Raw genomic sequence first — 26,816 nt, 5'->3', positions numbered from 1 at the left:
GTATGAAGGTTTTTCTTCCATTTAGGAGTCTGACTTACGTATCATCTTCTATATATTTTATTAGTGTCAAGGCTTTTCTGTGAAGGACGAGCAGAAACTGTGCAAGGAAAGTACTCCTGAGAGATAGACCGGGTTTCAAATGAAAGACCTGCAGGATAATGAAGCGTTTTTATAAATAATTTGCCCCGTTCTACATATACACAGCATGTTTCTGTCTCAGCGCTGACAGTGCCTGGCAGATAACTCACGTTAGAGCAGCTAACCACTTCCACAGATGCGCCCTGACACACAGGAGGAGGTGGAGGTATGGGTCTAGGAGTGATCTAACAGTTCTGTTTATCTTTAAGAATTGACTCAAATTTTTCCTTCTGCCTTAGACTATCCGTGTTCATTTTATTTATTATTAAAAATCATGATATAAGTTACTTCTAGCTGTGTTATTTAAGTTTTCTCTGCCCACATCTTCAAATAAAATTGGAGCTACCAGAGGTGAGCCATGCTTAGACTATGGGGTTTTTAAAATTTATTTATTTATTTATTTATTTTTGGCTGTGTTGGGTCTTTGTTGCTGTGTGCGGGCTTTCTCTAGTTGCGGTGAGCGGGGGGTACTCTTCGTTGCGGTGCTCGGGCTTCTCATCGTGGTGGCTTGTCTTTGTTGCGGAGCATGGGCTCTAGGTGCGCGGGATTCAGTAGTTGCGGCTTGCGGGCTCTAGAGCGCAGGCTCAGTAGTTGTGGCGCACGGGCTTAGTTGCTCCACGGCATGTGGGATCTTCCTGGACCAGGGCTCGAACCCATGTCCCCTGTGTTGGCAGGCGAATTCTTTACCACTGCGCCACCAGGAAAGTCCTAGACTATGGTTTTGAGATATTCATATTTTTCTATTCTGGGGGGGTGGGGGTACATGTGTAGTGGTAGAAGGATTTTATTTCTGCTTGGGAAGCATGGAATTACATGACTTGGAATTATCCTTGAACTGTGCAATATGTCACAGACCACAGACCTGGATCCAAAATTCCTAGTCAACCTAACGATTATGTTATTTCAAAGCTACATCTATGACACTATTTCTTGGCCTGAGCCCCAGAAAGATAATTATGACAAATCTCTGTTACCTTAAGAAATAAGACCCATATAATCTAAAATTTTCTTCAAAATCTAGATTTTTTTCAAAGGAATGAGACAATAAAGATGCTATCATGTAAATAAGTTTTAAAGACATTTTTTGCTCAATTAAGGCAAATAAACATTTGTACAATATCCCCCTTACCAAAAGAAAACACCCTTGGGTTATAAGTTAGTGCTTAGAATTAAAACATTTATTATTTGAACTGGGGGATGCTGCATCTTTAATTGTTAATATACAGGCTACTCCCCTCTAACAATTCAGAAGAAAAATAATTTTGACACTTTAGAAAGATCAGAGACTCTACAAAAGGACTTAATTCTAAATTATATTATAGGCAGTGTGGGATATATTGAAAAAGAAAACATGTCATACCATTCACTCTGACAATCTCAGGTTTAACATTTACCTGATCCAGGAAGGCTTTTACTAGAGTGTCTCTGTGTAAGACATCTTGAAAAATATTCCTATGAAGAAAACAGGACAAATGTTGAAATGATTTCCACAACCTCTCACACCAGCCAATAATTAAATTCTTAGAAGTGGGATTATAAACATATTTATAAGAATTAGATATATATATTTGAAAATATAAAATACATACTCATTTTAACTCAAGGATACATTTATCTATTACTGGAGTTTGTCAGGCCACAAAGTAATTGTTTTCTCTTAAATAGTATAAGCAGTCCCAGGAAGGGTATGTATGTATCTATCATACACATTATAAAAAAATACCAATTGCCTTAGGCAATTAATAAATATAATTACCAATTCCTGCCATCTCAAAAATATAGAACAGCAACAAAAATAAACACATACCACTACCACCAAAAACCAAAACAAAAGGTTAACTTCACATATTAATGACTTCTAATAAGCAGTTTAGGAAGAAAAAAAGGTAAGAGGACGAATGCTGGGAAACATTCAGGTGGGATTAAGGAACACACACAGATGGTTATCTGCAACGTCTTGATCACTGGGTTTGTATCCACAAGCCCATCATCTGGCAAGTAACATGAACCAGCTACCTAAGAAAATGTTAGCTACACTGGCAATGAGCAGAGTAAGAAGTTAAGTTGTAATTTACAGTGGAGATAATGTTTATCTACCACACAACCTAGGATATAGTAGGTTCTTAAAAAAGACTGTCCCTTTCCCAACCCTCTTTGATCTTTTCTCTTCTTCCTTCCCTTTCCTTGCCTTCTACTTCCCTAAGGAATTTACTGGGATGCTAGGTTATACTCAAGTCAGAGGGTAATATAACATTTACTAAGGTACGCAATTTTTAACTGAAAAGAAAGACTGAAAATAGCAGGGATCATCATATAACTGACAGGAGTAGCAGGGAGGGAGATGTGTGCGCAGAGGTAATAGGAAAGTACCTAAAATTTCCTAGTTTTAGCAGATGGGTATTCCCTACTACAGAAGAAGGAAACTCAGAAGGGGGAAAAATCAGCATTTCACAATTACTGGCTGTCCAACTGGTGGCCAGTGTGGGCACTGACAACAACCTGTCTCTGGCTTTGGAGAGAGAATTCAGCTATTTAAGTCTAGCGTTCTGAATATATCTGTTTCATAAATTGCTTGTATTGGTCATATGTGAATTAGGTGAAGCAAAGTGTTAAAAAATTCCCCCAAAAGCGCTCTCCAGGAGCCCACCAAAAAATAGAAAAAAAAAACACCCCAAACACTTTAGGAAAGAAGAAAATGCTTGAAGGATCAGATTAATTTTGAGAATTTTGACACGTGTGCCAAAATTACCTATATGTGAAAACTTCGGGACCTGAAATTCTTATTGTTTTGTTTTCTAAACCAATTCCCCTAAATCTTTCAAAGGACTCAACAAGAACACCAGAGAGCTGGGAAAAGCTGGGTCCTAATGAAGCCATCTTTCTGCACCTAGAGAGACACACGAGGCTGGGGATTCCTTGGACATGGTGTTTCCTTACTATGCTTTTGGGCAACACCTTCTGTCTGACTATTGGTGCTTCACATGTCTGTTGCCTCAGCTCAAAATTTTTCTTCAAGACACAGGACAGGGTTGCTTGCTCCAATTTTACTGCTGCCTTATACACTCAAACCTGGATTATACTAGTTAACATTTATTGAGCACATTCTATGTGCCAGGCATTTTAAACTGATTAAAGAGAACCATGATAGTATACTACAATTTCTTTTCCTGATTTCAGAACATCATTTAAGTGTTTTATAATTCAGATTTATCATCTTTTTTTTTCTAGTTGAGTCCACATTCAACATGTTATTATCATTACTTTTTTTCTTGTTAATTTACTGATCAGACTTTATGGTAAGAAATGAATAACACAATATAAAATGCAAAGTAAAAGAATGCTCTATTAATATATTTTGACAGTTTTGCCATATTTTATATTTATATATCAAGGAAAAACAGACTTAGAATTACCTCTTTAGTTAATAAGGTTTAGTTAATCAGCCTTTTATGACTCTTACACACTAGTCTATAAGCAATGTAAGGAGCTGGGGCTGTCTGGCTGGCCACTATTAACCTTAGCACCAAGTACTGTGCCTAGGGGCTCAATATACATTTGTTAAATAAATACTTAAATACTTATTTTTAAGGACTAATCTAACCTATCTTATGGGAAACACAATTATATTAAGAAAAGCTGACATTTAAGAAAAAACGCTTGATTAACCAAATACTTCTTCCAGTATAATTCTCCTAGTAATGTTTCTTTCCTTTTAAACAACAAATTGTTTGTTTTCTTTCTACTCATAAAAGATACAGTTTCCTAATATTGCTTAATGACAATATCAAAAAGCAAGGCACGACATACAAATCAGGAGTGAAGCTTTCGTCTGTGTAGATGATGGTATCCTGAGCCATGTCTTCTTCTGAAGTGGCTCTCCAGAATGCTGCCAGCTCTGATCTCATGTATCTACGCTGATTATAAATATGTTCGTGACAGGGTGGCATCTGCTTGACGGTGTTGACGTCCACATCTATGTGTGTGGTGGGATAGGGCGCGTACATGACTTGCCGGAAGGGAAGCACAAAGCTTCCAGTTGAATCCTGTTATAAACGAAAAGAAAATTTACTGAGAGAGGAACCAAGATGGCCGAGTAGAAGGATGTGCTCTCACTCCCTCTTGCGAGAACACCGGAATCACAACTAACTGCTGGACAATCATCGACAGGAAGACACTGGAACTCATCAAAAAGGATACCCACATCCAAAGACAAAGGAGAAGCCACAATGTGACAGCAGGAGGGACGCAATCACAATAAAATCAAATCCCGTAACTGCTGGGTGGGTGACTCACAGACCGGAGAACACTTAGACCACAGAAGTCCACCCACTGGAGTGAAGGTTCTGAGCCCCACGTCAGGCTTCCCAACCTGGGGGTCCGGCAACGGGAGGAGGAATTCCTAGAGAATCAGACTTTGAAGGCTAGTGGGATTTGATTGCAGGACTTTGACAGAACTGGGGGAAACAGAGACTGCACTCTTGGAGGGCACACACAAAGTAGTGTGTGCATCAGGACCCAAGGGAAGGAGCAGTGACCCCAGGGGAGACTGAACCGGACCTACCTGTTAGTGTTGGAGGGTCTCCTGCAGAGGTGGGGGGTGGCTGTGGCTCACCGTGGGGACAAGCACACTGGGAACAGAAGTTCTGGGAAGTACTCCTTGGCGTGAGCCCTCCCAGAGTCTGCCATTAGCCCCACCAAAGAGCCCAGGTAGGCTCCAGTGTTGGGTTGCCTCAGGCCAAACAACCAACAGGGAGGGAACCCAGCCCCTCAGCAGTCCGGTGGATTAAAGTTTTACTGAGTTCTGCCCACCAGAGCAACAGTCAGCTCTACCCACCACCAGTCCTTCCCATCAAGCCTCTTAGATAGCCTCATCCACCAGAGGGCACACAGCAGAAGCAAGAAGAACTACAGTCCTGCAGCCTGTGGAACAAAAACCACATTCACAGAAAGACAGACAAGATGAAAAGGCAGAGGGCTATGTACCAGATGAAGGAACAAGATAAAACCTCAGAAAAAGAAAATTTACTGTCTTTTACGCCAAAAGGTACGAAGAGCTATCTTTTAATTAAAAAAAAAACAACTGGCTTTAACTTAGCAAATACAGCTCTAGAAATTTATCCTGGACAATGAATCATGATCGTGTGCCAAATTCCAGTGATGTGTGTGTTACAGCACTGGGTTAGACAGTAAAACGCCAGAAACAACCTAAGTATCCAAAAAGAGAAGTGATTAAATAAATAAAAATGTTTTATTGTTTAGCTGCTAAAAATTAAGTTGCCAATGTTTATGTGTTCATATTGAAAGATGTTCACAATACAGTGTGAAAAAGGAAGTTAAAACATGCGGAGTATAATCTAATTTTTTGGGGGGGAGGGGAAGATATGAAAAAAACACTAACAGAAGAAAAAAAGACCAGAAAGATATATGCCAAATATTAACAGGGGTTATTCATTGGATTATGAGATTACAAGTGACTTTTTACATTCTTCTTGATTATTCATATATTCTGTTAAGTCTCAATGAATATGTATTTTTACAGTAAGTAAAAAATGTACTTCTTTCCAGGTATAGTCACTTGGGTAGCCAGCTGCCATATAACAAGTACCTATTGTTATAATGTCAAAGTATTCTCTGGGAAGCTATACAATTTAAACTTGCGTGGAAAACTCTTAACAAATATTTTTTCATTAAATTATAGTTTCAAGTTTTCCACTATGCATTTGGTATAGGTCCCTTTTAGGGATAAAATTATACAATAAATGAGATGATGCTGAGGAAATAAAAGTACTAAGTACCTTATTATGCCTTTGATAGGAGAAGTTCTAATTTTCAGATTTGTACAATTCAAATCAAAAATGAGTTCCCTTTAAGTAGTTTCTGTATTTAAACAACACTATTATTCTCAGCTCAGAGCACGCACATTATTGAAAATGTAAAAGCTGAAAATAATCTTTATTTGCAACAATTTTTAGTATTTTTTCTTTCATTTTACTATGCCTATATCCTCAAGAAAGCATTCACTCTGAGAGACTCACATAGCCATTAGGAAATCTACTTCTTCGCACCTTTGACTATAATTGAAACATCAATAACAGATTCAATAAAGTGAAGAACAATTCCCCATAATTATTGAAAATAATTGCTAATTTATATTTATCTGTTTTGCTCCTTGAAGAGCAGACTCAAGTAAATAAAGGAGAAATATAAAATAATTTTTTCTTTTGTATATATGTGTGTGTATACACACACACACCCCTACATACATCCAGGAATTGCTTGAGTCTTGTACACTGTTTCAAGATAGGAAGCAGCTTAACATTTTTTTCAATAAATGAATATGGTACTTTAAACATAAAATGGTAACACAAAAATTCAAATCCGTTCAGTAAAAAAAGAAATGTTCCCATTTAGTTATGGAACCTGATTCAAGCACATATTAAAAAAAAAAAATCCTGAGGCCAGACAGGCAGCTACAGGAAACCAGAGAGAAACACAAAGAAAGCTATTCTGTGATGTTTCACAGATACTAACTATAAATTCATATGACATATACTCCATGTTCAGACCTGTGTAAAGGAAGTCAGCTCCTTGGCATATAAACATGAGACACATTAAATGCTAATGTTCAAAATATATGTATAAAGATTCTCAAAAATGATTTAAAAAAATTGGGTTCGGGCTTCCCTGGTGGCGCAGTGGTTGAGAGTCCGCCTGCTGATGCAGGGGACACGGGTTTGTGCCCTGGTCTGGGAGGATCTCACATGCCGCGGAGCGGCTGGGCCCGTGAGCCATGGCCGCTGAGCCTGCGCGTCCGGAGACTGTTGCTCCGCAACGGGAGAGGGCACAACAGTGAGAGGCCCGCGTACCGCAAAAACAAAACAAAACAAAACAAAAAATTGGGTTCACCCGTGATAAATGGAAACTATACCTTTAGTAGGCCTTGTACAAAGAGCCCTGACTCGTATTTAAATGATGATTCTGCTTCACATAATCTGGAGCATTTTCTCTCTGCTGGAGTCAGAAAAAGGCATAATGTTCTTACTATCTGTAAGTGAAAATATTTTAGCATTAAAATATGAAGTAAAAAGGTCACTGGTTTGCTTATGAAAGAGATCTGAATAGAAATTTCAATTGTTATTGTCAATAAAATCTATTCTGAGAAATAAGTATTCCATAGTCACCTGGAATAGTCTACGGGATATCACACTTGTTGCTTAAAATAGGTATTCTGTGGTCAAGTAAGTTTGGGAAATGTTAGTAAATTTATTGTATGGTATCTCAAAACCTTTAACATTTGAATACATATTGTGACTCTCCAGGTGACTGAAACAATATGCAGACTTTTTCAAGCTTACTTGACCATGGAACCCTTATTCCTAATCTTATATTAGGAAATAATGACCTAATATAATTATTGATTGTATCTCCACCCAGCAACAAGTGTATTTCAAACAAGTAAACCGTTTGGATGAGAAAACTAAATGCAGTTAAATCAAGGAGAATTATGGCTTCTGTTAATAGTTCTATATGTAAAATCCCATTACAATGAATATCTAAGTGTCTAACTCCTTCAACAGAATGAGAATTAATTCTTTCAAATTTAATTTAAAACAAGCAAGTCATTGGTTGGGGATTAGAAACCTGTCATTCTAACAGGATTTGATCATAGTTCTATTAGGAAAAATAAAAAGCCATCTAACTACCTTGGAATTCAGACTATATTCAGAGTTTTTATATTAGAGCAGTGGTTTTCAAACTAGTGATGGCAACCTTTTCTTAAATTAAAAAGAGAAAAGATAAAAGAGAAGTTATTAAGCTAGAAGAGGATGTGGGATGAGAAAAATGTTTGAAAAACAGAGCCCCAACCATAGAGGCTTTCTCCCTCCAAGAAGCAACTGGGAAGGCCCTGTGGAACCTGAAGGCTTTGGAGGACACAAATTGAAAGCTACCTTCCTTGGGTAACAGAAATAATAAGAAGTCACTAGATGCAATATAATAACAGAGGTAAGCTAACCTGTCATAAATGGTTGTACCAGAAATATAATTTTGGTAAATCAAAGGTCAAGTAATTATACAGGGTAGCTTATTATATTACAGAAAAAAATTATAAATATATTTGTCAAGCAAATAATCATTCCTAATATATTTCCTGTGTAAAACTTAGAAAAATTAGGTTTGCTTAAATTGATAGATATGTGCACTTTTCTCTCTCTAATTAATCATCAGTGAAGAAAAGTACAAAATTCCTTAGTTTATTACCTAATGCTTGGAAAGGTAACTGTTCATTAATTATTTATTAACTCATATAGCACTAAAACAAATGGTCACAAATGTTACTGAATAAGATATAACCTCCATCGATCACTTAATAGCAATAGGTTCCTAAAAGGAATAGATTTAGGGGGAAAAGCAAGATAGTGAAATCAAGATGAATGATCAGATACCATTTCTTTGTAATTAGTACCAAAAGTACATGGCTATCTTCACATTTATTAAAGATAACATTAGGAAATAGAAGACAAATATTTTTAAAAACATCTGACCTTAAAATACTCTCAAAACCATTTATACAGTACTGAGACAAGTATTTATGAATTACCACAATGAAACTGATAAATGACTTCCTATTCAAACAGTTTACTTTAAACTCATTTTTGCCACAGGGTGTCACAGTAATTTGGTCAGATTATATTGCCTCCTTATACTATTAGATCATCTTGATGGCAACCTAACCTTTAAATTACAATCCATAATATGTTAGCAGTTTTAAAAAGTCAGATCGTTTGCTGGTTTATAAAATAAATTACCTTATTTACTTTCTCCGCACTGCTACCTACTACAACAGAACAGCCACACGTCTGCAAGTGGGAGCTGATGGCACTATAAATTGAAAAAAAAAAAAAAAAAAGATTAAAAACACTGACTGTAAAACAATTTCACAAACTAAAAAAAAAAATAATAAAGTGAGCTTCAAATAACTCTGAATAGCTTTACATGATGAACACCAAAACTCTGATTATAATGTCATCTTTTATTTCTATAGTACTTTGCATTTTCCACCACATGCCTCTCACAGATTCTATTTGAACCTTAAAACAATGCAGTTAGTAAAATATTACCATTTTATCGTGGAAGAAACTGAGGTGTAGAGAGGTTAAGTGGTTAATTTAAAGTCAAATGGGATTAAAAATAACATGAATGGCTGACACTGATCAGAATCAGGACTAAAGAGCCCCTGATTCAAGCCATGTAAGGCTTGGAGATTAAACAAACTCACACCTCTAAGACCCCATCATGCACCTAAAGGAGAAGACTGTAGACATAAAAGCAAATACTTTATCCTTTCACTCCTTATTTTTTAAAATAAAATTTTGTGATAATCTGTAATTGTAAAGAAACACTCAAGTAGGAGATGAGATTATACATGTAGACACAGTACTCAGTTAAGGGACTTAGCACACAGGCACTCAATAAATACTGGCTATTATTATTGTTATTATCATTTTCTTAGAAGAAATATAAATAGAAAATGTAAGCTATTAGCTATTATTATGTGCTTATATGTGCCATGCACTGTTTTAAATGCTTAATATGATTTATCTCACTCAAGGCTTACAACAATCCTATGAAGTAGGTACCACTAATATTCCCATTTTATAAATGAGGTGATGGAGGAACAGAGAGTTCAGGTGGCTTGCCCAGGGTTACACAGCAGTAAGCCAGGAAGTCTGGTTTTAGAGCTCACACTTTTAAGCACTGAAATCTGTTGTAAAATGGAAAGGATCAGTACAAATATGAATAATTGTCTTTTCTAGGCCGAAATAAGTCTATCCACAATGCAACTTAATTTGAAAGGATTCTTAGTTTCAGCTTTAATGAGAAGAAAAACAAGAAACCGGAAACAAACAAGGGTCCAAGAATTCTTGCCTGAGTACTACGGAAATTCAGCTTCTTTAAATATTAAATAGAGTAACATCAAATATATCATAGGCATGTGATAAGTAAAGAAGTAACAAAAAACTAAGCAATGGTTCAAATATGCATTTTTGACCCTAGAATAATGAAGGTAGGCATTCTGTTATTATTTTCTTCCTTCCCAATTTTGTCACAGGTGACCGTAAGATTTGCATCTGCTTCACCCAGCTTTTACAAAAAGAAACAAAATTCTTACTTGAGAAGAAAGCCTTCATGACAACTGTCACCAATATCATCATCATTGAGAACTGTATCAGCTATCTAAAATGAACCAAAAAAAAAAAAATTTATTCTGGCTGTAACAAAACGCTGAAATAACACTTTTAATAGACAAGTTTTCTGAAGTCTAGGCTCAATATAACACACTGCCCTCATTTCTGAGCATCACAAATCCCCATAAAACAATCTGTGTGCATCACTATAAACTTGCAGAACAAATGATGTGAAAGCTGGTCAGACAGCTTAAGCAACAATGTTTACAAGAACAATTTCCTCTTCTGAGCTGTCACAATCAGGAGACACATCTTAATTACCAAGTCAGGGAGCAACAAAAATAGTTTCCTAAAGATTTCTCTATACATGCATAGTGTGTAATTTCTAATGTCCTCAACAAATGAATGATTAAGGAAATCAGATTAGTGAAGGTGAGTTAACTTCCACTAACTGCCAGTGATTCGCACACTGCTTTGTTACAAAAAGTACTGCATTAAATACTGACTGATTCTCTAAGGTCTGAAATTCTCCCGCTTAGGAAATGCAAAAGTGGAGAAATTAACTTCATGAATTTAATTTTATCATATTACCATTACTGACCAAAAAGCCTCTGGCCATAAAATTCGGGATTTTAAGTGTGTTTGTTAAAGTGGCTAATAATTCATATGAACAGTATATATGACAAAAAAATGTATATTACTAAAATTAGAATATTACTAATACACATCATAGTAATATCCTATTTAACGTTACAAGTGAGAACTTACATCTATTTCTTCAGGGACACTGTGGGATTTCATAGATGAGAGCAGTTCCATGACAGGAATTACCTCTCCAGTAAGCATTGGAATAATACTCTGACCCTGCATAAAAAAGTAAAATGACGTGAAGAAAAATCACACAATATAGGATAAAGTGGGCAATAAAAAACTGAAAGCAAAGAATAACACCCTTTGATAGAAATACTTGATAACTTGTTCAAACAGCCCCAAACAAGTCTACTACTCCAAAATATTTCTATTTCTAAAGGATTTACATGCTGTTTAAAACTCCTTTTCATTCTTCCAGGAATAATTTTCTTTTTTTCTCTTTTTTTTTGGCTGCACCATGCGACATGTGGGATCTTAGTTCCCCAACCAGGGATCGAACCCATACCCCCTGCATTGGGAGAACGAAGACTTTTTTGTTGTTGTTAATTAAATATCTTTATTACGGGAAAGTTTCCCATATCCCATAGTATGCCTAGAATATGTTACTCATTAAAAGTATACAGTTTCGTTTTTTTTTTTTTATTGGGGCTACAGTTGTTTTGCAATGTTGTGGGAGCATGGAGTCTTAACCACTGAATCGCCAGGGAAATCCCAGGAATAATTTTCTTTAGTCAGAATGGAATCATTGGTTTATCATTTACACAAAATAATTAAATCACCACACCAAATTTAGAAAGGTTCTCCTTTGAAATTTTGAGATATAAGAACTTTTGTTAATCAAAGGTCACTGATGCATTTTATATTAAAAATAAGGAAAGCCAAGCATAAAAAGGCTTTGAAATCCTCAGCAGATAACTCAGTAGTAAAGTGTGAATCAATACTCAATCTCAGGACTTCCATAGTGGTCCAGTGGTTGGGATTTCGCCTTCCAATGCAGGGGGTGCAGGTTCGATCCCTGGTCACGGAGCTAGGATCCCACATGCCTCGCGGCCAAAAAACCAAAACATAAAACAGAAGCAGTGTTGTAACAAATTCAATAAAGACTTTAAAATTGGTCCACATCAAAAAAAAAAAATCTAAAAAAAACCCCTCAATCTCTACATTCATAATAAGGTATAATCTACCCAAATGCAAATCAAAGTCATAACATATATTTTTAAGAATCAATCAGGCAGACAAATTTCCTTCAGTGTTCTTTCAAGGTAATGCTACTACTTATTACATCTCAAAGATGTAATTTTAAAATCTGCAGTTTCTAGAATGAAATTGAAAATTCAGTACAGAACACCACACACATAAAGTGTCTCAAATACGGGTGCTCCCTCATTTATTCACTGCCACCACCACTCCCCCAAAATGTTTTGCCCATCCTGAATATGTAAACTTTTAGAGGCAGATGAAATTGTCATATGTCTATCAATCTTTAACTACGCATGTTTTAAAATCACCTATTATTTAAGATCTAACAATAAAACTTTCCCCCTCATTCACGTTTTATGAAATGATTATATTCAAACTCTTTACATGCATATTCAAATTAGAACCTCTGTCATCCTTGCAGTCAGTCCATTTTTTGAGTGACCAAACCTAGTTTTCAGAGCCCTTTATCATATAAGTTGCTTCAGAATTTAAATGTGATGCTGTCTCTGGAAATTTTATCCTAATAGGCCCCCTTGCATCACACAGGAGGTTTTATTATTTTAAAAAAAAAAAAATCCATCCCTGTAGTAACTTACAAACATAAAACCACTCATTGTTTTTGCTTTTCAAAGTGATTTTTTAAATGTCTGCTTACAATTACAACAATCGACACATGCAATTCAAGAAGATTAATAACTGAAGCTGCGTTAAATTTGCTTCCTTGTAAAATGATTTTACCAGATGACAGCTATAAGCATCTAAAACTAGCACTGATTAAAGTTGTTTTAGACTAAGTATCATCCTCAAACAGTATTTATTGTTCAAAATAAAGTCACTGCAAGCACATGATATGAGATTTGCAAGAACTCGATTATCAGGTGACTCCTCCTTTTCAGAAAGGATAGTTATGGGAAAATACCTCCCCTTAGGTGTAGGCATATATAGTATGTCATACACAGCATCTCAGACATTTATCATCATAAGCAAATGGCTATGCTCATTGAAGCTTAACAACAATGACAAATCCTAGACGGCTGAACACAGAAGAGGCTCTAAAAGAAAATGCTTCCAGTTATTTCCTCCTTGGACTTCTCGAACTTGAACTTTTCAGCAGGTGAACGTTTCCCCTTTAAAAACCTCCAGTTTGTCCAAGTATACTTTCCTCTTGACATAGAAGGGATAGGATAACATTTTCAAGAAAAGCCCTTAAACGAGAAATAAACCTAAATGTTAATAGTGGTCAACTTTATAAGTACAGGTTTCTGGTTTGAAAAAAAATCCCAGAAAAAGTAGAATTTTACTGGGTCTTAAATTTCGTTATTTTCAGATAACTCTACTAGTTACTCCGTAACTAGCAGGTACATCTAGAAGTTGGTGAAATTCATCCCATTCCTTGGCACCCTGCTTACTGACCAGCAAGCAAAGGCTGGGCTTCTCTGAGTAAAGGGAAACATTTCCTTGTAAGTCTTAGAACTTGCCCCATAATTACCTCCTTCTGACTTTTGTAAAAGTTATTTACAAAAGTACAAACTTAACAATTTTGTAAAGAAGATCATTTTATAGGGTTTTGTATTTCCCTTGTTCATGTTCCTGTATTTTGACAAACTTTTAGAAAAAGTTATTGTTTAAAATATCATTTGTCTCAGGCAGGCTAAAGAGAACCAGGGAGAAGGCTTGTTTAGACTGGAGTTTTAACAGAGGAGCAAGGAGGGTGGCCAGAAGCAATGAAAGTAAAAGCAAAGAACACTTTTTCCTTTGGGGATTCGCCTTCCAAACGCCTCTGCCCTAGGCTGAAATGTTTGCAATTAATTTCCATAAGGGAAGCCATACCCTTGCAATCATGCTTCTCAAACCCTGGTGCCTGCTCCCTAAGGATGTTCAAAACCATGGGATAAACACAGCATGTTTTCCTGGAGACTTGATACCACTGGAAGCCCAAGTGGTAAGAAGGTGAGGAATATCACCGGCAAACTGTAATATTAAAACAAAAAGATATATCACGGAATAAAATGAGTTTTAAAGATACAACACGAGACTTCAAAGAAATATTATGCTTAGAGCTGTGTCTGTACCCCCAGATACTTTAGGGGCACTCACTCTCCTGTTACAACTACTTCTGTGGAAATGTTTGAGAAGGAATACCTTAAAAAAAAAATAAAACTCATATAGAATTTTAAATTTTTACTATGAACAAGTTATCCAAAACTTATCCCATGCAAACAGAAAAAAAGGGAAGCAAAATATTAATTTGTGGATGCAATTATTATTATCCTTTACTTATTTAACTCTTCAGGTCTAAGATATGGAAATTTTCATCCAGTTTATTCCATTTATCTCCATAAAGATTCTGTTCGTGCTCAGGCTCACTCTGTCAAACTAGTATGTCTTCAAGGCCTTAACAGAAGCAGCCCTTAGCTTTATACAGACATATGTAGTGGGTTTGGCAGTGTCTTGTAATATGCAATCTGCACCTTACCTGATCTTCCATTCTCTCTGTGCCTTCCAAGATGATCTTCTGGACATTTTCTTGCCTTTCCTGAGAGAGAGAAAATTCATTAAAATAAAAAAAAACACAACATTTTGATACTTGTTTATTTTTCACAATACAGTTAAATGGCAGACATCTTCTTGGGTAATTTAGTTCATGGTAACAACATGTTCCACTTTAGGGCAAAAAAAAAAGGGGGGGATTAACGCAACAAATCCATGCTCTCACAGACAATATGAAATAAAATAAAAACACCCTTTTTATCTGCAGTTAAAAACAGATAATGTGACAGAAAGAGTCAATGTAACATCTGTGTAGTTTCACAAAGGAAACTAATGATTTGTACTTTTCAAATTAGATAAGATCCAGACGAATCTAGTGACTATACAGCTTCCAGATTTTAAATGATTTTCATAAGCACGTGAGAAGAAAGGAGGCAAGCCTGCAAACACAGTAAAAAAAACTCTTCTTTTAAAAGATACTATTTTTCCTTACTATTTGGTAAAAGCCTTATAAAATCAGTAAGGCTTTAGTGGACTTCCATGTTAGTATCAAACTGCAAAGCAGAAAGGAGAATTAAATTTGTTCTTCTCATCTGCCAAAATTACAGTATATGGAAATATAATTATCATTATATATTAAACTATAAGATTAGGGGACAACAATGATTTCCTCTACCTCAATCTACAAAATTAAAAGGAATATCTCCTGAAAACCATTTGGCCCAAAGTCTTCAATTTACAAATTTGGGAACTTGGCAAAGAAATTAAAGGGACCAAAGGTTATTTGGGCAAAGGCTTAGGAAACTATTGTTCTGAACTGCTTACGCCCACACAGTGGTAAGTGAAAGACAGGGTCATGCAATGCAGAAACAAAAAGCTTTTAGAGTCAAAGGCTCCCAAGACAAATCCAGACTCTAAAACTTCTGTTTCCTTATTTCTCTAAGCTTTGGCTTTCTATTTACAATGTGAAGCTATCATCTCCTACTTTGCAGAGTTAGAAGACCACAGACATCAGCCTAAGATCTATCGGTACCTAATAGGGTAGAAGCAAATAACAGCTCCTGTTTGAACTTAATTGCACATAATTTCTAAAAATTAGATAAAAATGTATCAGGAGGTAAACTTTCAGTAGCTAGGTTAGCATGCTTAATACGCTTCCAAACCCACTCACCTTGTGCATCCATATCCTTCCCTTCCGGATAATGTGTGTTAATCTATCCACACACACTCTGTGAAGTGGGAGATAGAAACTCAGCTCCGTCTGGGGAAGTATAATTGATAGTCCATAGGTGCTCCTATCCCCATTCCAGTTTCCATCGAAGATTAAGGACACAATAATTACTCCTTTTTCAGACAAGACAAAAAACTTTACGTCTATCGCCCCACTCTCTGCATTTCGAAGGATTTCTCCGTTGAGGGTATGGTTGGCAAGAAAAGTTATTTCTCCATCGCTTAGAAGTAACTGTTCTGTCTTTGGAGCCCAGATGTGCCTTACTCTAGGACCAAGAATATTGTCCCAGTAAGCAAAGGTTGCTGCTAATAAAGGGGATTCACCACTTAAAGCAATCTCTGTCTTGGCAACAGCTGGAGAAGGTGGTGGACAGAGAGTCGACATCACTGCATCCCAACTGTCACATTATCCAAAAGCTCCAAGGTTATCTAAACAATGACAAACAAAACGAGTGATTAGGTTCAGCGATTTTAAGCCATCCATCAAAAACGCATATTTTGGGACTGACATATATACACTACTATATATAAAATAGATAACTAATAAGAACCTACTGTACAGCACAGGGAACTCTACTCAGTACTCTGTAATGACCTATATGGGAAAAGAATCTAAGAAAGAGTGGATATATGTATATGTATAACTGGTTCACTTTGCTGTACAGCAGAAACACAACATTGTAAATCAATTTTACAAAAGAAATAAAGGGCATTCTAAGGTCAAAAAAACCCCAAACCCTCAAATGATTTACGTATATGTGGTTTTCTCCTCTTCAGTCAAAACGATTTGGAAGCATGTCTCCTACATGAAAGAGACATTAAACTAGCATGGCAGGTGCATATTAAGTGTTTGCGATATGATGATAATGTACTACCATACATAGTAACATGCCACTTATATTCAGGGCATACACTTAGAAATCCAAAATAATAATGGCCTTAAAAAAAGCCTCTGAACATTAATATAAACTATTATATACTAAAGCTCATAGAATAGATCCTCACTGTTTCTAAACATCCAGCCTATATGCAATTCTAATATGATTGGATATTTGGTTCCTAAACCATAGGAACTAAAGAGAAACAAACTGAGAAAGGGAGGGCTCAGCTAGAGACCATGACACTTCTTGTGGGCTGAACTATGTCCCCCCAAAATATATGTTCAAGTCCTAATAACCCCCTGTATCTGTGAATGTGACCTTATTTGGAAATAGGTGTAATCAAGTTAAGATGGGGTCCTAATCCAATGGCTGGTGTCATTACAAGGAGAAAGATTTGGAGACACACAGACAGGGAAAACAGGGCCATGCGAAGACGAAGGCAGAAACTGGAGTGATGCAGCAACAAGCCATTAAAGTAATGTGAAGGATCGCTGGTAACTATCAGAAGCTAAGATGAGGCAAAGAACGATTCTTCCTTGGAAACTTTAGAGGAGCATGCTCCTGCCAACACCTTATTTCAGACTTCTAGCTTTCAGAACAGAGAGAGAATACATTTTCCTCATTTTTACATCACACAGTTTGTGGTACTTTACTACAGCAGTCCACACCTGACAGGAGAAAACCTTAAAAGCTGCTAAGAAAAGAAAAAAAAAAAAAAAAAAAAAAGGCAAAAGCTTGCAAGAATACAACAATCTAGAACCATAAGAGAAAATAAGCAAAAAGTCCTCAATGCACTCAGTGATGCTCTTTGGGTAAAGCCCAATACTGGTGTTTAAAATGACAGATAAATACATTTAATATGCTATTCAAGACAGCAGCGTAGCCTTTTATCATTGCAAAGAGAGTTATACTAAACGGGTAAAAAAGCTTTAGTTATTTAAAACATGTAGAGAACTAAATGATTGGATGGGCCCGGTCAACCTTTCAATCTACTGAGAAAACAGAGAAGAGGAACTGCCCAAGGTCACCAAGCCAGGCTGGAATCCAGGTCTCTTGTATATCTTAACCCACCCCATTGTATCACTCTGAAAGTGTACATTCAATGTGATGTTAATGTAAAATGAATCATTCCTGCCTAGTGTTAAAATTGAATACCTATGCATATTCAATACCAATTTCATTTAAACAAGTCTAAAATTGTGGAATCTATTCGTCATATAGTGGTAAAGGATAGTAGTTAATAATAGGTGAACTATGATATATCTATCTTTGCCTGTATGCTTGCTTTGGGAATTAACATTTTATCTGTAACTAAATTCATGTCAAAGTAAACCATTTTACTTAAAATAAAGAATTTGATCTACATCTTGTCAGAAGAGTTCAGAGACTGATGAAAAGCAAAAAAAAAAAAAACCCAACAAAAACCGACTCTAATTTTAGAGTACTGTATGAGCACTTTTATCATGATGTCAAGAACAGTTATACAGTGCTTGGCAAAACGCTTTACAGTAGGTATGTGGATATGTGCAGAAATGGCTTAACACAAGAACAGTTCTTGTGTATTTTTTATTTTAGAAATTCACTTAGGAAATATTCACTTTTTTAATGTGTTATATCAATTTAATAGACTTAAGAGACTATACTGGGTATAAGTTGTATAGTTTGTTTAAAATATCCACTGTTATGGATACAATTTAAACAGTCAGTTTATAATGGCAGACTATAGGAACATAATCTGAATTGAAACTGTAATGATGTTATGATAATTAACAATAGCAAACTGGAGGCCAAGGAGATGAATTAAGTAAACACAGAGCTATAAAATTATATGGTAACATATTCTTCTTTTGTTCTTCCTTTTTGGATAAAAAAGGTGAATAATCATAAAGGCAATACTGCTACTCAAACATTTCATCATTATGTTGAAAATAAAAACACTTCCTTAAATGGAATTGAGCCCTGGAGCAAATATGGTTAGATTATGGGACAACTTTTTACCTGATTGTGAAAACTCAACTATTATAGACCACTAATTACATTCAATCTCATTGCTAGTATCATTAGAAAGAGAATAAGGGACAAAGGCTATGTTGAATTGTTTAGCTTTAAATCCTGCCAAAAGTCACAGAGGAGTACACTTAGGAGAGTAGTAAAATGAGTCTACTAACACTTAGAGTCATCATCTTTGGTAAAGACAATCCATACATACAGACATGGCTCAAAAAAATCAGTTCAAAACCAAGAGTCTTTTATCTATATATCTTATTTACATGCAGTGCTGGCTACACCAGACAGTTATCAAACAAAAGCCGTAAGAGTCTTTGAGGGAAGCCAGGATTCAAATTGGGTGACACAGTGGCTTGCCACACTCCTGTAAACAAAAAACAGGGTTCATGAGGATGTACCCAATATACTTCCTGAAAATCATCCAACATATGCAGATGTAAAGATTATACTAATTATCATCTGTTAAAACTGTTAGCACAGGGGTAGTTCTCTCTCTCTGAAAGTAAATTCTGAACTGCTAACAGGGCCAAAGAAAGACACTATTTTATCAACTTTAAAAGGTGGGGAAAAAACACTTTAGCCCCCATGTAACTGTTTCCTTGGAGCAGGTTAGTCCTGGCATAGTGCACGGTCTGCAATGTGGTCTATCACTTCTCTTGTTTTTGTTTCATATGTGTAAAGAGAACAGGCATCATGAGGTAGTTTCCAACTGATTCAGGGCTCTCCTAGACTGCCAAGGTGCTGGCAACAGTGTCTGTGTCACATAACACCATCATACTTCAAGTATTCTGACTCCATATTATTAATTTCCCATATATTGTATTCTTGCTTCTGTGATGTTCCCTTTATGTTAAAAGTTTTCCAATGTCTAAGATCGTATCTAACAGTATTTTCCAATCTCTTTGTACAAATTAAAGTGCCAGATGTATTGTGCCCCCTTGCTCTGAATCACAAGAGAGATGAGAACAGTTTGAATTGAAATTTATCCACTGGCCACAACCAGACTGTTTTAACGAGAGCCTAACAAACTTCATTGTTTCTGAAAGGGCCATGTCTCTCGGGCAAGTGCATGACCTCCCGGTCTCCTGAATACAGAAGCCTGGTGGAGTTCACCGGGGCCAGTCAGACCCTGAATGGTCACAGCAGACGCGTAATCAGTGCACTTCTTTTTGCAACCGATACCATCAGTCAAGTGATGCCCAAGTCATAATGGTCAATTCTTTTAAGTAAGTCTGTGTATCCTTGGAGAAGTGAAGTAAGCAGGTCATGAACCACAGAACGGGAGCAAAAGACAGTCTAGAATTGCTGCGCAAATTTACAAGACAACAGCAATCCTTAGAAACTTCAACTTCTGTAGACTAGTAGTATTACCCCACGCCACGCCGCTTTATCCCCTCTCGGACCCCGACTTGGTACGGAGCAGCCGCGCGCCGCCCACCCTCTGGTTTTCCCCGGGCCAGGCCTCTCGGTGCCCGAGGCTCCTTCCCCTTGAGCCCGCGGCACAGGGGGTCCGACGGGTCCCTCTGAGTGTCACGCCGGGACCCCGAGAAAGAGCCAGCTCGGGGACTGTGGGCGGAAAAACGGACCGACCCCTATCCCCTGCCTCTGCGCCGCCACTGCCAGAAAGCCCGGATGAAGGCAACTCCACTGGTCGCCGGGCTGAAATTCCCGATGCCGGCTTTCGATCAGGGAAGAGAGCGGCAAAGAGAGGACCAGCCGAGCAGAGCCTTGGCGAGAGCCTCCGCCGCCGCCCCCGCGCGGTCCAGGTACCCGGAGCCCAAACAGCCACCTACACGCCGGCTTCTCACTCACCTACGCGCCACCGCCTGCGCCTCCACCGCCTCCGCCGCCGCCGCCGCCGCCGCGGGCATAGAACCGCAACCGCAGTCCCGCCCCCGCGGCCCTGGCCCCGCCCCCGCGCGCGTTGCGTCCGCGAACCCGCTTCACGCCGTGGTCGTTTCCCGCCTTGTGCTCTTCTCCTGGTAAATTTTATCAGTTCTTTCCTCATTCACCCTTAGCGAATACTGTGAGAGCAAGGGGAGGAGAGAAAGGGCGGGAAAAACAAAGCCACACACCTCCTAAACACACCCCCTGCTCTCTCTAGGCCCCGCCCCCCAAGGAAGAAACCGGGCAGCAGGGATGGCTGACGCGCGAAGCGCCATCTTTCACGCGGGCGGAACAAGTCGCTGTTGCTGCACTACCATTTCCTCGTGGGACACCGTAGGTACGCCTTGGTGTTTTCGAGATGCGATTATACGTAAACGCACGAGGTCTGCGCGAGGCGGGGTTCGGGGCGTACTTGCTCTGTCCCTTTGCTCCGTGGCGCGGTCGGTAAATTTAGCGTAAGCTGATAACCAAGATAGTTCCGTTCTTAACGGGGAGGACTTCTGGGCCCCAAGAAAGCAAAGAGTTGGTGGTTGTGAATGATTTTGTTTGTGCTTGGCAGGTAGCAGGCGCTCAACAAATATTTGATGAACGAATGGATTTGGTTTTTTTTAATGACACAGTTCAGTACGCTGTAACTTCACCCCAAGCCTCGTTAGGTAATTTTCTTTCCCACAATATATAGTCACGACAATTTTGTCTTCTTTACATGTAAGCATTTTCTCAAGGATGATTTTCATGTCTTTAAACATCCTATAAGCTAGTTGCACAATGTGGATGAGTTGGGTGGGGTTTTTTTTTCACCTTTGAAAATGTACTTTATTGTTTTGTGATGTGCTGTAAGTTTTTTTTTTTTTTTTAATCTCCAGTTAAATCAGCCTTTTGGTCTGCAAGTGTATTTTCAGGTTATTCGCTACAGATGAGTGGCACTTAACATTTTTCATCTTTAAAAATCGCGTAGGACATCTTTATCATTCAGAGGAAGAAATACACAAAATAACTCCCTCAAACCTATACCCTCTGCAGAAATAGACCCTTTACCTATGCTTTATGCTTATATCAAACACCAAAAAATCTACCGTTTATCTAGTTCCTACTGTGTCTTTGGTATTGTGCTTCTCAGCCTACATAAAGAATTACGCTCGGGGCTTCCCTGGTGGCGCAGTGGTTAAGAATCCGCCTGCCAATGCAGAGGACATGGGTTTGATCCCTGGTTTGGGAAGATCCCACATGCCACGGAGCAACTAAGCCCATGCGCCACAACTAGTGAGCCTGCACTCTAGAGCCCACGAGCCCCAACTACTGAGACCACGTGCTACAACTACTGAAGCCCATCTGCCTAGAGCCGGTGCTTCACAACAAGAGAAGCCACTGCAATGAGAAGCCCGCACACCACAAGGAAGAGTAGCCCCCGCTCGCCACAACTAGAGAAAGACCGCGCGCAGCAACAAAGACCCAACACAGCCAAAAATAAATAAATTAAATAAATAAATTTTTAAAAAAAGAATTACACTCAATCCTCCTAACACATTTAGAATATAGATATTATCATCCCTGTTTTACAGAGGATATGACCAAGGTTCAGAGCGATTATTTACCCAAAGCCACTTAGCTAGCTGATTCAGGCCGGTTTTGCGCAGTTCCAGAGCCCACTGAGTCCTGAGGACACCAGGCTGGTACTGAGTGGATGACAGCCTTTCTCAGAATACCTATGGGGGACAGTACCAACACCTCCAGTTCAGAGTAAGATTGGGACTCAGATTAAGTGCCTAAGAAAGGAATACAGTGCCAAGAACAGTTTTTCCTACTTCAGAATTCTGCCTAGGGACAAAATTTCCCTTGTCTCCAATTCTGGTTTTGTGCAATATCAACCCTAGAACAACTATGCTTCCTAAGAAAGAATCAAACACCAAGGTCTAAATTCTGCATGACCATGAGAATAAGATACATATTGAAAGTGGCTCTGCATGCATGATGCTTTGTAGTGAGTGAATGTGCATTTTCCCCCACACATCTAACTGAACAATTGTTTAGGCATTGTGTAGCAGTAGCTTGTATGTCTTTCAATGGATCAGAGCAGGAAAAATCCAGTCGGAGGGAAAAAGTAGTTGTGACTTAATACTGTGGTTCAGAGTATTTTCATGCTCAAAGGTGTAAAATAGGAAGACAGGTATCCTAGCACACATTGCTTCTTCAGGAAACCAAAAAAAAAATGATGTTAAGTATGTAGTCATGTGATCCACACTAGCAGCACCAAAGGATGGCTTGGGAGGACTTTAACCCTTAACCCCTCCAAAATCTGTTCATCAGTCCAAATAAACCACCCCAAATAACTATACTGTTTAAGTGAAAATAGGTTTTGCTATTGAAACATATCTTCAAGCAAGAGCCCTAGTTCCCCATTTCCAACCAGGATGATAGGCCTAAGACCCTATTTAGAAATGTTTGAGCTAACCACCAATCCACATATAATTAATGAGCAAATATACAAAAAGGCTTTACCCTAGGGGAGCCGTGGAGCACATGTTGAAGAGCTTGGGCTCTGGCATCAGAGTTGTTGTAAGTATTGTCTCTGCCCTTGATTAGTTATGAGACTTTGGGCAATACTTAACTTCTCTGTGCCTCAGTTTCCTCAGCTGCAAAATGGCAAGCAGAATAATTTCCGGAAGGGTTGTTGTGAGGCTGACCTGAGATCAAGCAAGCTAGTAATTTAAGACAGACAGTCAAGAAATTGGGGCTCTAATGTCAGTAACTATGCAGGGATAACAGAAGCAATAACAAATTACAAACCACGTAAGCAATGTACGTATTTATAATTCCAACTCAGAGAACCTTCTTGCTACATCACGAATGTCAGTTATGGTCAGAAAGCCTTTTCCCCATCCTCTTTTTATTAATGTATTTCAGAAATGTGTTATGTGTTGCTTCGGAGCTGGAGCTGAGGACTTGTTGATTACCTCCTATTACCAAGATTACAGCAAATTAGATTTAACTGGTGAACAATCTGACTTTGGACATGGAGGAGGAATATTGCTGAATAAACCACAGTGAGTTTAATTTCTTTTAAGTAATAAGATTTTATGTGGTTGCCTTAATCATTTCAGACTTATCAATATGCAATTTATGTTACCTTTTGGTTGGAATATGAATGACCCAACACCCAACTGAGGTACTTCCAGTTGGAATCTTGGTTCCTGGATATATCAAGTTAGTGAGTTAGTGTGATATAAATGGTTTAGAAAGCTGTAGTGGGTCCATGATTGGAGCTAACAGTCTATAGTTCTAATAATGCTCAATGTAGGCAGTGCCCCTGCAAAGAGAACATCATTAGGATCCAATATGTATTTCTTTTAGGGTCCTCCTGGGACTCACCATTCTATAAACAAGTCAGTAAGCCCCTCAGTGGGAGGAATCACATTCTTGGCCAGGTATTAACCTCTGTTCCTTCCATACTGGTGATCTGCAAGCAACAGTTGTGAGTGATCTAAAGCCTCAGATAAAGAGTCTTCAGGGGAAGAAATTCCTAGTTCACTGCAGCCCCATGTAACACACAGCAAGAAAGACAAGAAGTAGGAAGACAAGCTGACCATTTTCGAAAATCTTAAGACAAGATCATTAGCTAATTTATTATAGAAGACAGATTATGAAGTTTTAGCTTGATGAGTTTATCATATGTTTATGGAGTTTGGGTGGAATCAGCAGTGCGCAGTGGTGGTGTTGGTGCTGCCCTATTGGAGGCCTGAGTTGCAGTGGACCAGGAACAGATGAGCAAAAGCGCTCTCAACTGCAATGACTCCCTCACTAGCCATAAGCTTCCCAGACCCACCTCAGAATGTGCCCCGGAGCACATCTGCCTGTGGTTACCCCTCTGCTTGCAACTCTCAGCATGTTTTTGTGTTTATACCTGCACTTTATTGTACTTACTAGGATGTTGCTTTGTAAGTAGGTTCCTTATTTCCCGTGTGACTTCTGCCTCTCAGCTTTGTCCCAGGCTATCTGAGACCCAGGGCAGTGTGCTTACAGTTTCATGTTCCGACTCCTTTGTTTTTAGCTCATATCAGATGATGGGCAAATGCCAGGTGGCTGATTGAAGCTTCCCTCCAACTGTTATTATCCTTAGGTCAGGCTCCTGTGGTGTAAGTGCTTCTTTTTGAAACTAGCTTTTGTCTTTGTTTAAGAGTCGGGGTCGTTCTGTTTAAGGATCAGGGTCACTCTGATTTAAAGTGGATGAGGAGCTGTGAAGGAGACCGTTTCTTTTTTGTCATCTGTGTCATTTTTCCTATCTCCCTTCTCCACACTATTTCTTTAACCCAACAAAGAAATATAAAACCACAACTAATGTCTCTGAGCCAAAATCACAGGTCACTAAGTTTTTTTTTTCAATAAGTTACAGGTGTACAATATAGTGATTCACAATTTTTACAGGTTATACTCCATTTACAGTTATTATAAAATATTGGCTGTATTCCCCATGTACAGTATATCCTTATAGCTTATTTTGTACATAATAGTTTGTACCTCATAATCCCCTACCCCTATCTTGCCCCTGCCCCCTTCCCTCTCCCCACTGGTAACCACTAGTTTGTTCTGTATATCTGCCTCTGTCAGGTCACTTAGTTTTAAAATGTTTTAACACCTGGGCAGTTTTGACATTTATTCTTTTTCTTCTTCAAAATCATTTTGACCAACTTGGTCATTTTTCTTCTGTGAACTTGAGGACCGACTGGCCTGTAAACTTCCACAAATAACCTTTGTGAGATTTTTATTGTTGTTGCATAGAATTTATAGATCAGTTTCTTGTCTTTCCATTTATGAACATGGTCTATCTCTCTACTTACAACTTCTCTTGTACTCGTTAATTAGGTTTTATACTTTTCTCAGAAAAGACACTTTACATCTTTTGTGAGATTTTTCGGAGTTATGTTGTAATTGTGTTGCTATTGAAAATTGTTTCTTCTAAAAATGACATTTTAAATTATTTGTTGCTAGTGTTCAGTTTACACTAGCTTTGTATGTCCATCTTGTTTTTGGCAACCTTGCTAAGTGTTCTTATTGGTTGTAAATAATAATTAAAAACAACAAAACAAAGAAGTAAGCCTCAAACAAAAAGGTACTAGCCATTTCAATTTCATGGTCTTTAACTTTCAGTAGCTGCCCATATTTTTTATAGTGTCCAGGGTCCTTAGTATGGCTCTCAAGGCTCTCCCCAATCTGCTTCCAGCTGACTTTTCAAGACTTCATTCTTACTGCCCTTTCCCCTCATTGCTTTCTGATGCACGAGTGTTCACTGTTCTGTAACCACTCAGTTCTCTCAGCCTGGAATACCCTTATCCTTCCAATTCTGTGCGAGGAAATCTTGTTAATTGCACCACATGTTGCCTCCTTCAGGAAGGAAAAGATGTGTCTTGTGCACCCTTAACTTCCACTATTAATATAAAAACTAAACACCTTGTATTTATACTTTACATGTTTAGGGCAAATAATGGTCATATAATATTGAAGTTAGAAACTTTTGGAGATGGTTACAGCAACACAATGTAGGGTTTAAAGGTATCAGCTTTTAGGCTTGAATCAACCAAAGCTTGAATCCTGGCCCAACCACTTTGTAACCTTGGGTGAGTTACGTAACATCTTTTTTTGCTTTTGTTTTTTGAAAAAGGGTTTCAGAAATAGGTTATAGACTAAGAATTGGAACAGGAGATTTTCAATATCATCCCACGTCACAAAAAAGCATTGTTTCCTGACATCATGAATTTGGCTCTGTCACAGCAAACAGCAAACTGACCAAAGTCAAACAGGTGAGGAGGACTTTGTGCAGGCTACTGCAATAGGGAAGAGAGACAGAAAACTCCATTGAAAGAGAAGTTGGGAACTAAGGAGCCGGCAAGCCACAACTAAGGAGCACATGTGCTGCAACTAAGGAGCCTGCGGGCTGCAACTAAGGAGCACATGTGCCACAACTAAGAAGCTGGCAAGCTGCAACTAAGGAGGCCACCTGCCACAACTAAGACCTGGGGCAACCAAATAAATAAATAAATAAAATATTAAAAAAAAAAACCAAACTGACATGGTACTTGTAGAAAAAAAAGAGTTGGGAAAGTTTTTAAGAGCTGAGGTCTTTAAGACCTGAAGGGTAATCTTAGGTTAC

The 26,816-nt window shown here is 38.1% G+C and overlaps 1 protein-coding gene across 3 annotated transcripts in view; it reads right to left on the bottom strand.

Annotated features, from left to right (window-relative positions):
• C9orf72 (C9orf72-SMCR8 complex subunit) overlaps nt 1-20,703 on the bottom strand; it is a 31,332-nt gene extending 10,629 nt beyond the window's left edge. For 2 of the 3 annotated variants that reach the window (XR_003429143.1, XM_027088909.1), the window contains exons 1-9: nt 20,597-20,703; nt 15,838-16,325; nt 14,653-14,712; nt 11,094-11,189; nt 10,310-10,374; nt 8,946-9,018; nt 7,067-7,183; nt 3,946-4,181; nt 1,533-1,590 (exon numbers count right to left, since the gene is read on the bottom strand). Coding sequence is in view for 2 of the 3 variants with exons in the window: in XM_027088909.1 (XP_026944710.1) it covers nt 1,533-1,590; nt 3,946-4,181; nt 7,067-7,183; nt 8,946-9,018; nt 10,310-10,374; nt 11,094-11,189; nt 14,653-14,712; nt 15,838-16,281 (1,149 nt within the window). In the remaining variant the exon portion in view is untranslated. Of the gene's footprint in view, nt 1-38; nt 149-1,532; nt 1,591-3,945; nt 4,182-7,066; nt 7,184-8,945; nt 9,019-10,309; nt 10,375-11,093; nt 11,190-14,652; nt 14,713-15,837; nt 16,326-20,596 lie in introns of all 3 variants that reach the window. The other variant, XM_027088908.1, reaches the window with a different exon arrangement.
• Between the last annotated feature and the right edge of the window lie 6,113 nt (nt 20,704-26,816).

Source organism: Aethalodelphis obliquidens, unplaced genomic scaffold, assembly GCF_003676395.1.
Source record: "Aethalodelphis obliquidens isolate GAN/ISIS:26980383/991018 unplaced genomic scaffold, ASM367639v1 scaffold64, whole genome shotgun sequence".
NCBI classification, from domain to species: Eukaryota; Metazoa; Chordata; class Mammalia; order Artiodactyla; family Delphinidae; genus Aethalodelphis; species Aethalodelphis obliquidens.
This window is presented reverse-complemented; position numbering and strand designations above follow the sequence as displayed.